Here is a 12,846-nt window from a genome sequence, read left to right as displayed (position 1 = left end):
TTTTGGAGGGGAAACTGGGAATTGAGAAATTCGCATGTAAATAAAGAAAATATCTAAAATAAAAAAATTAAAAAATAAATAAATAAAAATAAAAAAAAATTTTAACCATGACACATCTCCTATGACACCTAACCACACAGCATCTTTGCTAAATTACTTCATGTTTAATCTTGTATTTCTTAGAGCAATGGCCTTACTAAGAATGTTAATATTTATTTCATAGATAATTCCCAATTTTACTGGGAAATACAAATTAGTTTTAGATATTATAATACAAAATTAGTTAACATGTATTGATATCTGCACTTCAGGTAACACTATGTATATATGTACACTCTCTTCTGTACTGCATATATATATATATAATGTTGTACCATGAGAAATGAAAGATGGACTTAAACTTGAGTCTATGTATAAGATTCTCCTCTAAAATATGTTTTTGAAAATTTATTGTATATGTTTTCAAGTATAATTTTCTTAAATTCAGTATATTAATAGGAAGAAAATATGACCTTTCTGATACTCAGAAACACCATTTGACAGAATATCTTTGATATTTCTTCCAGGAAATGCAGAACACTTCCAGGAAACCTGGCCATTCATACAACACAGGAAATAAAACAGACAAAAGTGAAAGTCAAGGTAAGCATCATCATGAAGAGATTTGTTTTAAGACAAGTTGATGATAGGTTTTACCATCCATAGAAATCACTGAATAAACTTACAGTAAGACAAAAGGTAATCAAACTTGTAATAAGACTCCGATATTAATAAATTTGAACAATATGTAAAATTGCTATAGTCACATGAAGATCTATATGTTCTCTTATATCTGAGATATTTGGAGGTTTCCAAAGGGTCCTTGTGGCCATTGAGTCAATTACATGTATCCAAAAATTTCACATGCTTTCAACTTTTTTTTTGTTTTTTCAAGCAAAGTCCATGTTTATTTTTTTATTTTAAATTATTTTGTTTAAATTTCAGTTATTGTCCTTCCCCCTTCAGTCCCTCCACACACAATTCCTTATCCCATTCCCCCTCTCCCTTGCCTCAAAGAGGCAATTCCTCCACCACCAGGTCTCCCCCTTTCCTGGGGCCTCAAAGCTCTTGAGAATTAAGCACACTAAGGCCAGACCAGGTAGCCCTCTTCTACATATGTGCCAGGAGCTTAAGACCACTCTGTGTATGCTCCTGGTTTGTGGCTCAGTTTCCGGGAGTTCCCTGGCATCTGGGTTAGTTGAGAATGCCAGTCTTCCTATGAGGTTGCTCTCCTTTTCATTTTCAATCCTTCCCCTAATTCAACCATAGTGGCCCTTGACTTTAGTCCAATGGTTGGGTGTAAGTATCTGCTTCTATGTCAGTCAACTGCTGGTAGGGCCTCTGTCAGGACAGCCATACCAGGCTCCTCTCTGTAAGCAGATTATAGGAAAATAGCATCATCTCTGAGATAGAGCCCAAGTTGGGCTGATCATTAGACCTCCTTTCTCTTAATCTCTTCTCCATTTTGGTTCCTACAGTTCTTTTAGACAGGAACAAATCTGGGTCAGAAATTTTGATTGTGCTTTAGTAACCCTGTCCATTAATTTAAGGCTCTATCTATCTGCTGGAGGCAAACTCTTCGAGTGCCTTCTCCCCAATATTGAGCATTTTGGCTAAAGGTACCCCCAATGAGCCCTGAGAATGTCTCACTCCTTGGTCTCTGGTACTCCGGAGGCTGCTTATTTTCATTTATTCTCTTGGCCATCTAGGCCTTTCACCTGTCCTTTTCCCCATATCCGATCCTGTTTCTCTTTTCCCTTGCCCTCCTTTCTCCCATCCAGGTTCTTCTCTAGAGTTCTTCATCCTGTAGTAATTATTTCCTTCCCCTTTTCAAGAAGGGTTGAGGTCTCCTCATTTTGGGCATTTCTGCATTTTTTTTCATTTTTAAAAGTTTATATATATATATATATATATATTACTTATTCACTTTACATACAACTCCCTGCCCCCTCTCATCCCCTCCTACAATCTTTCCTCCATCCCCTTTTCCTCTGGGTGGGGGTACCCCTTTGTATCTCCCCACCCTGGCACTTCCCATCCCTATAAGGCTAGGTACTTCCTCTCCCACTGAGGCCAGAAAGGTGGTCCAGCTACAAGAACATATCCTAAACACATGCAACAGCTTTTGAGATAGTCCCTGTTCCAGTTCTTCAGGACCTATAAGAAGACTAAGCTGCACATACACTATTTAAGAGCTGAGAGGGCTAGGTCCAGCCCATGTATTTTCTTTCATTCATGGTTCAGTCTTTGAGAGCCCCAAGGCGCCAAGCTAGTTGACTCTGTTGGTCTTCCTGTGAAGTTCCTATCCCCTTTGGGACCCACAATCCTTCATCCTATTTTTTCATAAGAATCCCCAAATTCCATCTACTGTTTGGCTGTGGGTGTCTGTATTTCTCTGAGTCAACTGCTGGGTGGAGTCTCTTGGAGGACAACTTACTCTGGTCTGCAAGCATAACAGAGTATCATTAAAAGTGTTAGTGATCTGTGCTTGCCTATGGGATGAGTCTCATGAGGGGCCAGTTATTGGTTGGTCATTCCCTCAGTCTCTGTTCTATCCCACTCCATTCTTTGTACACAGGATAAATTTTGTGTTGAAAGTTTTGTGGTTGGATTGGTGTCTTTATTGATCCACTGGGGTTCCTTTCTGGTTAAAGGAAGTATCATCTTCAGCTACCATACCACAAATATAGCAAATCATAGCTAAGATCACTTCCATTGAAGCTTGGGTGCTTCCCTTTTCCCAGGTCTTTTCTCATCCTGGAGATTCCCATACTTCCTCACTCCCATAAATTGCAGATTTCCTTTTATTTTCATGACAATCTAACCATCTCTTCTGTGCTTCCTCACACCTGATCCTGAATTCCCCCATTCTCCTTCTCTTCCAGGTCCCTCTCTCCATCTGCTTCTTAGGACTACTTTATTGCACTTTCTAAGTGAGATTCAAAATTTCTTGTTGGGTCTTCCTTTTTGTTTAGCTCTTTTGGATCTGTGGAGTATAACATGATACCTGTATTTTATGGCTAATATCCACTTATAATTGAGTGCATTCTATGCATGCCCTTTTGGGAATGGGTTGACTCACTCAAGTTCCATCCATTTTATATCCAAATTCATGTTATCTTGGTTTTAAATAGCTGAATAGTATTCCATTGTGTGGATGTACCACCCTTTCTTTACCCATTCTTCAGTTGAGGGGCACCTAGGATGTTCTAGTTTCTGGCTATTACAAATAAAGCTGCTATGAACATAATTGAACAAAAGTCTTTGTGAAATGTTGGAGAATCTTTTGAGTATAAATCCAGGAGAGATAGATCTGTGGCCTGAGATAGAACTATTTTCAGTTTTCTGAGAAAATGACAAATTGATATACAAAGTAGTATTTACTCCAGCAATGGAGGAGTTTTCCCCTTGCCTCACATCCTCCCCAGAATGTGCTATTTCTTGAGCTTTTGATCTATTTTGGCCACTGGAGACTCCATCTACATTTATTTCATATACATAATTATTTTAGAATGCTTCTACAGTAATGAGTTTCCATATTGTTTTTCAAATGACTTGTCCCTCCCCATTTTACTATTCTAACTATTCTTCTCCATTGCCTTCCCATTCAAATCTCCCATACCCTCCCATTATATAATCTATTTCCTCTTACTTGAGTAATCCTCCCCTGACATCTTTTACTTGATATAGAATCTCTGTGGTTTTATGGATTTTAGTGCACAAATAAGATAAAACATACAATATTTGTATCTTGGATCCATGTTACCTCAGACACTTTTTTCTAGGTTCATTAGTTTACCTGTATATTTCATAATTTCCAATGTTTTCTATTTTTCTTTTTAAAAATTTATTTTTTAATCTTTTTAACAGTACAGACTTTATCCCCCTCACAGTCCACCCTCCAACTATTCCACACTCTGCATGTTCTCCCACACCTGTCTCCAAGAGGATGTCGCAACTCCCCACCCCCATCATCCCACCAGAACTCCCAAATCCCTGGGGCCCCAAGTCTCTCCTAGGGTTAGGTGCATCTTCTCAGACTGAGTCCAGACCCAGAAGTCCTCTAATGTATAAGTCTTGGGGGCCTTATATCAGCTGATATATGCTACCTGGCCGGTGGTCCAGCATCTGAGAGATCTCAGGAGCCCAGGTTAGTTGAGACTCCTGGTTTTCCTATAGTGTCACCCTCCTCCTCAACATCTTCTAGCATTTCCCTCATTCAACCATGGGGGTGTTCACCAGCTTCTGTCCATAATTTTCACTTTTTTAAAAAAATTATTTTGTAGATATTTTTCTCCATATACATATCAAATGTTATCCCTTTTCCTGGTTTCTCCTCCAAAAATTCACTATCCCGACCCCACTCCAGTGGCTCACAAACCCACCCATCTACTCCTTGCATTCCCCTACAATGGGGCATCAAGCCTTCAAAGGACCAAGGGCCTCTTCTCCCATTGATGTCCAACAAGGCAATCCTCTGCTACATATATAGCTGGAGTCATGGGTCTCTCCATGTGTACACTTTGGTTGATGGTTTAATCACTAGGAACTCTGGGGGTACTGGTTAGTTCATATTGTTGTTCTTCCTGTGGGACTGCAAAACCCTTCAGCTCCTTCAGTCATTTCTCTAACTCCTACATTGGAGAACCCATGCTCAGTTCAATGGCTGCCTGAAAGCCTCCTATTTTGTATTCCCCAGGCTCTGACAGAACCTCTCAAGAGACAGCTATATCAGGCTTCTGTCCACATGCACATTTTGGCATCCACAATAGGGTCTAGGTTTGGTAACTATATATAGGATAGACCACCAGGTAGGACAGTCTTATATTTCAGTTTCTGCTATACACTTTGTATCTCCTCTCATGGGTATTTTGTTCTCCCTTCTAAGAAGGACCAAAGTATCCACACTTTGGTCTCACTTCTTCTTGAGCCTCATGTGGTCTGTGAATTGTACCTTGGGTATTCTGAGCTTTTGGGATAATACCAACTTATCAGTAAGTGCATACTATGTGTGTTCTTTTGTGATTAGGTTATCTCACACAGGATGATATTTTCTAGTTCCATCTATTTGCCTAAGAATTTTATGAGTCAATTGTTTATAATAGCTGAGTAGTACTCCATTGTGTAAATTTAACACATTTTTTTTATCCATTCCTCTGTTGAGGGACATCTGGGTTCTTTCCAGCTCCTGGCTATGAGAAATAATGTTGCTATGAACATAGCAGAACATGTATTCTTATTACATGTTGGAGGATCTTCTGATATATGCCCAGGAGTGGTATAGCTGGATCCTCAGGTAGTACTATGTCCAATTTTCAGAGGAACTACCAGAAAGTTTTTCAGATTGGTTTTACGAGCTTCCAATCCCACCAATAATGGAGGAATGTTCATCTTTCTCTACAACCTCACCAGCATCGGCTGTCACCTGAGTTTTTGATCTTAGCGATTCTGACTGGCATGAGGTGGAATTTCAGGGTTGTTTTGATTTGCATTTCCCTGATAACTAAGGATGTTAAACATTTCTTTAGGAGCTTCTCAGCCATTCAGTATTCATCAGTTGAGAATTCTTTGTTGAGCTCTGTACCCCATTTTTAATAGGGTTATTTGGTTCTCTTGAGTCTAACTTTTTATGTTCTTTGTATATATTGGATATTAGCCCTCTATGGGATGTTGGACTGGTAAAGATAGTTTTCCAATCTGTTGGTTGCCATCTGGTCTTATTGACAGTGTCCTTTGCCTTACAGAAACTTTGAAATTTCATGAGGTCCCATTTGTCAATTCTTGATCTTAGAGCATAAGCTATTGGTGTTCTCTTCAGGAAATTTTCTTCTTTGCTCATGTGCTCGAAGCTCTTCCTCACTTTCTTTTCTATTAGTTTCAGTGTATCTGGTTTTATGTGGAGGTCCTTGATCCACTTGGACTTGAACTTTGTACAAGGAGATAAGAATGGATCTATGTGCATTCTTCTACATCCTAATCACCAGTTGAACCAGCACCAATTGTTGAAAATGCTGTCTTTTTTCCAGTGGATGTTTTTAGCTCCTTTGTCAAAGATCAAGTGGCCATAGGTGTGTGGGCTCATTTCTGGGTCTTCAGTTCTGTTCCATTGATCTACCTGCCTGTCTCTGTATCAATACCATGAATTTTTCTCCATAGTGTTCTGTAATACAGCTTAAGGTCAGGGATAGTGATTCCCCTACAAGTTTTTTATTTTTGAGATTAGTTTTCTCTACCCTGGTTTTTTGTTATTCCAGATGAATTTGCAGATTGTTCTTTCTAACTCTATGAAGAATTAAGTTGGAATTTTGATGGGGATTGCATTGAATCTGTTGATTCCTTTTGACAAGATGACCATTTTTACTATATTAATCCTGCCAATCCATGAACATGGGAGATCTTTCCATCTTCTGAGATCTTCTTTGATTTCTTTATTCAGATACTTGAAATTATTGTCATATAGATCTTTCACTTGCTTGGTTAGAGTCACACCAATGTTATCTTATTTGTGACTCATATGAAGGGTGTCATTTCCCTAACTTCATTATCAGCCTTATTATCCTTTGAGTAGAGAAATGCCACTGATTTGTTTGAGCTAACTTTATATCCAGCCACTTTGTTGATGTTGTTTATCAGGTTTAGGAGCACTCTTGTAGAATATTTGGGTTCACTTAATAATACTATCATATCATCTATAAATAGTGATATTTTGACTTCATTCTTTCCAATTTGTTTCCCTTTGAACTTTTGTTGTCTAATTGCTCTGATTAGGACTTGAGTACTATATTGAATAGGTAGGGAGAGAGAGACAGCCTTGTCTAGTATCTGATTGTAGTGGGATTGCTTCAAGATTCTCTCCATTTAGTTTGATGTTGGCTACTGGTTTGTTGTATATCCTTTTTATTATATTTATGTATGGACCTTGAGTTCCTGATATTCCAAGACTTTTATCATGAAGGGGTGTTGGATGTCAAATGCTGCCTCAGCATCTAATAAAATGATCCTGTGTTTTTTCTTTGAGTTTGTTTATATAGTGGATTATGTTGAGGAATTTCTATATATTGAACTATCCCTGCATCCCTGAGAAGAGGCCTGCTTGATCATGATGGATAATCTTTTTGATGTGTTCCTAGATTTGGTTTTTGAGATTTTATTGAGTATTTTTGCATCAACATTCATAAGGAAAATTGGTCTGAAATTTTCATTCTTTTTTAAGTCTTTGTGAGGTTTAGGTATCAGAGTAATTGTGGCTTCATCAAACGAATTGGGTAGTGTTCCTTTTGTATTTCTTTTGCAGAATAGTTTGAAGAATATTGGTATTAGATCTTTTTTGAAGGTCTTATAGAACTAGGCACTAAACCCATCTGGTCTAGGAATTTTTTTGTTTAGGAGACTATTAATGATTCCTTCTATTTCTTTAGGGGTTATGGGACTGTTTAAATGGTTTATCTGATCCTGATTTAACATTGGCACCTAGTATCTGTCTAGAAAATTGTCAATTTTATCCTGACTTTTCCAGTTTTCTTGAGTGTATGATTTTTTAGTAAGATCTGATGTTTTTTTTGATTTCCCTGGTTTTTGTTGTTATGTCTCCCTTTTAATTTCTGATTTTGAAATATTAGATACTGTCTGTGCTCTCTGGTTAGTCTGGCTAAGGGTTTATCTATCTTGTTGATTTTCTCAAAGAACCAGCTCCAGGTTTTGTTGATTCCTTTGTTTATGTTCTTTATGTTTTTAGTTGGTTGATTTAATCCCTGAGTTTGATTTTTTTCCTGCCATCTACTCTTCTTGGGTGTATTTGCTTTTTTTGTTCTAGATTCTTTCACATGTGCTGTCAAACTGCTAGTGTATGCTCTGTCTATTTTCTTTTTGGAAGATCTCAGAGCTATGAGTTTTCCTCTTTGTACAGCTTTCATTTTATCTCATGAGTTTGGGTATTGTATGGCTTCATTTTCATTGAATTCTACAAAGTCTTTTATGTCTTTCTCCCCACTCCCACCAAGTTTTGATTGAGTAGAGAGATGTTCAGCTTCCATGTATATGTGGGCTTTGTGATGTTTTTGTTGTTATTGATGACCAGCCTTATTAGATGATGATCTGATAGGATGCCTCAGATTATTTCAATCTTTTTATCTATGGAGGCCTGTTTTGTGACCGATTATATGGAAGTTTTGGAGAAGGAACCATGAGGTGCTGAGCAGAAGGTATATTCTTTTGTTTTAGGATGAAAATTTCTATAGATATCTGTTATATTTTTGGTTCATATCTTCTGTTAGTTTCTTTGGTGTCTTTGTTTAGTTTGTGTTTCCACAATCTGTCCATTGCTGATAGTGGGGTGTTGAAGTCTCCCACTATTATTGTATAAGGTGCAATGTGTGCTTTGAGCTTTAATAGAGTTTTTTTTTTTTTTGAATGTGGGTGTCCTTGCACTTGGAGCATAGATTTTCAGAATTGAGAGTTCTTCCTGGTAGATTTTTCCTTTGTTGAGTGTGAAGTGTCCTTTTTTAAGTTTTTTGATAACTTTAGGTGGAAAGTTGATTTTATTCAATAGTAGAATGGATTCTCCAGCTTGTTTCTTTGTATCATTTGCTTGGAAAATTGTTTTTCTTATGTTTTACTCTGAAGAAGAATCTGTCTTTGTCACTGATTTGTACTTTCTATATGCAACAAACTGTTGGGTCTTGTTTACATATCTAGTCTGTTAATCTATGTTTTTTTATTGGGGAATTCAGTCCACTTATATTAAGTTATTTAGAAAAAGTGACTGTTGCTTCTTGTTATTTTTGTTTTTAGAGGTAGAATTATGTCTATGTAGCTATGTGCTTTTTAATTTGTTTTTTTTGTTGTTGTTTTGTTTTTGTTTTTTTTTTTTGTTTTGAAACAGGGTTTCTTTGTGTAACCCTAGCTGTCCTGGAACCCACTCTGTAGACCAAGCCATCCTTGAACTCAGAAATCTGCCTGCCTCTGCCTCTCAAGTGCTGGGATTAAAGGCATGTACTACCATTTCCCAGCATTTTGTTTGTTTGTTTGTTTGTTTAAACCTATTTTCTCTTTTTTTAAAAGAATTATTTATTTTATGTATATGAGTACACTGCAGCTATTTCCAGATATACCAGAAGAGGGTATCTGATCCCATTACAGATGGTTGTGGGCCACCATGCAGTTTCTGGGAATGGAACTCAGGACCTCTGAAAGAACAGCCAGTGCTCTTAACCTCTGAGCCATCTCCCCTTTTCTTTTTGATTTGTTAAAAGAAGATTATTTTCTTGCTTTTTCTAGGGTGCAGTTTCCCTCCTTGTGTTGGAGTTTACAATTTATTATCCTTTGAAGGGCTAGATTTGTTGAAAGATATTATGTAAATTTGTTTTTGTCATGGAATATGTTGGTATTTTCATTTATGTTATTTGAGAATTTTTCTGGGTATAGTAGTAGCCTTGGCTGGCATTTGTATTCTCTTAGGGTCTGTATGACATCCCATGATCTTCTGGATTTTATAATCTCTGGTATAATTCTGACTGGTCTCCCTTTATATGTTATTTGACCTTTTTTGCCTACTGCTTTTAATATTATTTCTTTGTTTTGTGCATTTGGTATTTTGATTATTATGTGAAGAGAGGAATTTCTTTTCAATATATCTGGAGTTCTGTAGACTTCTTGTATGTTCATGGGCATCTCTTTCTTTAGGTTAGGGAATGTTTTTTCTATAATTTTGTTGAAGATATTTACTGGCCCTTTAAGTTGGGAATCTTTGCTCTCTTCTATACCTATTATCCTTAGGTTTGGTTTTCTCATTGTGTCCTGGACTTCCTGAATGTTTTGGGTTAGGAACATTTTGCATTTTGCATTTTCTTTGACAGTTGTGTCAATGTTTTATATGGTATCTTTTGCACCTGATATTCTCTCTTTTCTCTCTTGTACTCTATTTGTGATGCTTGCATCTATGGCTTCTGATTTCTTCCTTAGGTGTTCTTTCTCCAGACTTTTCTCCCTATATGATTTATATATTGTTTCTATTTGCATTTTTAGATCCTGGTTGGTTTTATTCACTCCCTTCCCATGTTTGGTTGTGTTTTCCTGTAATTCTTTAAGGGAGTTTTGTGTTTCCTCTTTAGGCCTTCTACCTGTTTACCTGTGTTCTTCTGTATTTCTTTAAGGGATTTATTTATGCCCTTCTTTATTTAAGTCCTCTATCAGCATCATGAGATGTGATTTTTAAATCCAAATCTTGCTTTTCCAGTGTATTGGGGGTATCCAGGACTTGCTGTGGTGGAAGAATTTGGTTCTGATGATGCCAAGTAGCTTTGGTTTCTTTTGGTAAGGTTCTTGGATTGCCTCTCACCATCTGGTTATCTCTGGTGTTAGTAGGTCTTGCTGTCTCTGGCTGGAACTTGTCCCTCCTGTGGGTCATTAAGCCTATGTCAGCACTCCTGGCAAGATCAACTCTCTCCTGGGTAGGGTTTGGGTGTGGAGGGATATGGAATAGCCTCAGTTCTTGGGTGCAGATGGAAACTAGAGGGATACTGTCCCAGATGTTCCACTGTTCCTGTGCCCTGTGCATTCTTGACTTTGGACAGTTTGGAGAAAATTGGCAATCACATTTCTGAGCTTTGAGTGAGAGCACTCCTGGGAAATTAGCTTTCTCCTCGTGGGACCTGCATACAGAGGGCTATGGAACAGCCTCAGCTCCTGGATGCAGATTGAGACCATCCATAATTTCCACTTTTAACAGAAGCAAAATATGTCCTTATATATTGTTAAGGCAAAGGACATCTAAGCTCTTTCCAATTCAGTTTATGTTTAATCTTAGAAAATTAACTGTTTATTTTAAATATGTTTTTGAGAGGTTATTTGTTTTCTGGGAGTTCAGTTTTATTTTAGTTCTTTATATATTTTAGATTTTGACAACCTATCAGATGTGAAAATGCTAACCTATTTTCCTGTCCTATAGCATGATATTTACTTAACTGCAGGTGTCTTTTGCCATACAGATTTTTTTATTTCATGAAGTCCCTTTTATATCTATCTATCTATCTATCTATCTATCTATCTATCTATCTATCTATCTATCTATATCTATCTATATAATCATCTCTCTTATCTGTTTTTAGTTTTTTATTGATTTTTTTGTTTCACATCATGCACCCCAGTCTTTCTCCCTGTCATCTTCCTGTCCCCTTGTATCTGCTCTCCAGCCTTGCAACCTCCTCCTAAAAAGAAAAATAAACATACACAAACAACAAGAACAACAACAACAAAAAAAAAAACAGAGCATAAAAAATATTTTGGGTGGAAAGTGTAGTGTGTCACAGTGTTCCCTACAGTAACACCTCTCTGTTAATACAGCTGCACTTGTAAATATTCATTGCAACTAGTCACTAGCCTGATTGAGGTCTCTGTCTTCTACCACACCATCAATATTGCATTGTGTCCTCACCAGTACACTTCTTCCTGATTTTCCTGTTCTTGCCCTGTGTAATGGATAAACCAATTTGGATAAACAGGACCAGTTTATGTGAAAACACATACTAACAATTCACAGATTATGTAGATTTTGGAGCAAGCTAACTCACAACTCTGGACCTGTGTCTAGATGGTAGCTGAGGTTCTCAACCTGCTGATCTCCTTCATCTGTACCATGAGGGACAGCTCTCCAACACTGTTCAGGATAAGCCTCTCAATACTTTCATCTACAGAAGGTCAGACCAGCTCTCCTTATCTCACACTCTTGAAGCTGGCTCACTCTCACTGTTGCCCTCAGAGCCAATTCCAGTGTGTTGCCCTGGCCTTGTGAAGGATTCACTCTCTTGAGTGCTACAACTAGTGAGAGACCGGAATATCTCCCTGATCTCATTACCTCTGGGGCAAGTCTACAACTTCTGCAGGTGGGAACCACAAGTTAAGGAGAGCATCACCCAGGTGCTCAGGTGCGTAGTAAAGTGGCACCTTTACTACTGAGGAGTTGTGGTGCCAACTCTCCCATGGTTTTGCCCCCAGGGCCCATTTACTTATACCCCTGCCACTAGGGCCAGCTCTACTATGCTGCCCAGGTTAGGTGCAGGGCCCACTCTCCTGAGGGCTGCAACTAGTGAGGGTCAGAGACAGTTCTCCCAACTGCCTCAGGTGGTGAGGGGATAGGGGTAGATAACATCATTCCTGGGCACAAACCACCTCATAGTTGAAGGGCTGTAGGGCCAGTACTCTTACACTCATGCCTTTGAGGCTGTTTCATCCATATCTTCTCCACCAGGGCCACCTCTACTGTGCTGCCAAAACAAGGTGTAGGGCCTTGCCTCCCAAGTGCTGCAGCTGACAAGGGGTAACAAGGAGGAGGGCATTGACCCAGCACCAGAGCCAACTCTTGACAGAAGAGTAGTAAGGCCAAAACTCTCATGCTCACACTGTGATGCAGGTTCATCCCTGCCCCCATACCCATGGCCACCTTTACTGTGCTGCCCAGGCATAGTGCAAGCCCCTCTAACATCAGCTACAGCACTTGGCAGAGCTGGTCCTGCACCCCACCTGGACAGCATAGCAGAGCTGGCCCTGGTGGTAGGTGTATAGGTGAGCTACCATAAGGACTTGGAAATACTAACCCAGACTCTCCTCTGTAGGGAAGTAGTATGGGTGTGGAGGTGCTGCCCGCTCCTGCCACATCCCTTGCCACCTGAGGCAGTCAGAAGAGCTATCCCTGAAGTCATACAGTCTCATTTATTAAATGTTGGTTGTAGTGCCTGTGCTACAGTTTTCCTTATCAGAAACTCTTTCCCTGCACCCAAGAATTCAAGCCTAATTTCCCACTTTCTCTTCTGT

The 12,846-nt window shown here is 38.7% G+C and overlaps 1 protein-coding gene across 4 annotated transcripts in view; it reads left to right on the top strand.

The window, feature by feature from the left end:
• Window positions 1-12,846, top strand: part of LOC116102328 (POTE ankyrin domain family member B2-like) — a 113,391-nt gene that overhangs the window by 61,089 nt on the left and 39,456 nt on the right. For all 4 annotated transcript variants that reach the window (XM_031386858.1, XM_031386856.1, XM_031386855.1 and 1 more), the window contains one exon: window positions 567-642. In XM_031386858.1, coding sequence (XP_031242718.1) covers window positions 567-642 — 76 coding nt within the window. The remainder of the gene's footprint in view (window positions 1-566; window positions 643-12,846) is intronic.

The sequence above is a fragment of the Mastomys coucha genome, unplaced genomic scaffold (assembly GCF_008632895.1).
Source record: "Mastomys coucha isolate ucsf_1 unplaced genomic scaffold, UCSF_Mcou_1 pScaffold21, whole genome shotgun sequence".
In the NCBI taxonomy this organism is placed as follows: Eukaryota; Metazoa; Chordata; class Mammalia; order Rodentia; family Muridae; genus Mastomys; species Mastomys coucha.
The sequence above is the reverse complement of the archived record's forward strand: the minus strand, read 5'-3'. Positions and strand labels throughout refer to the sequence as shown.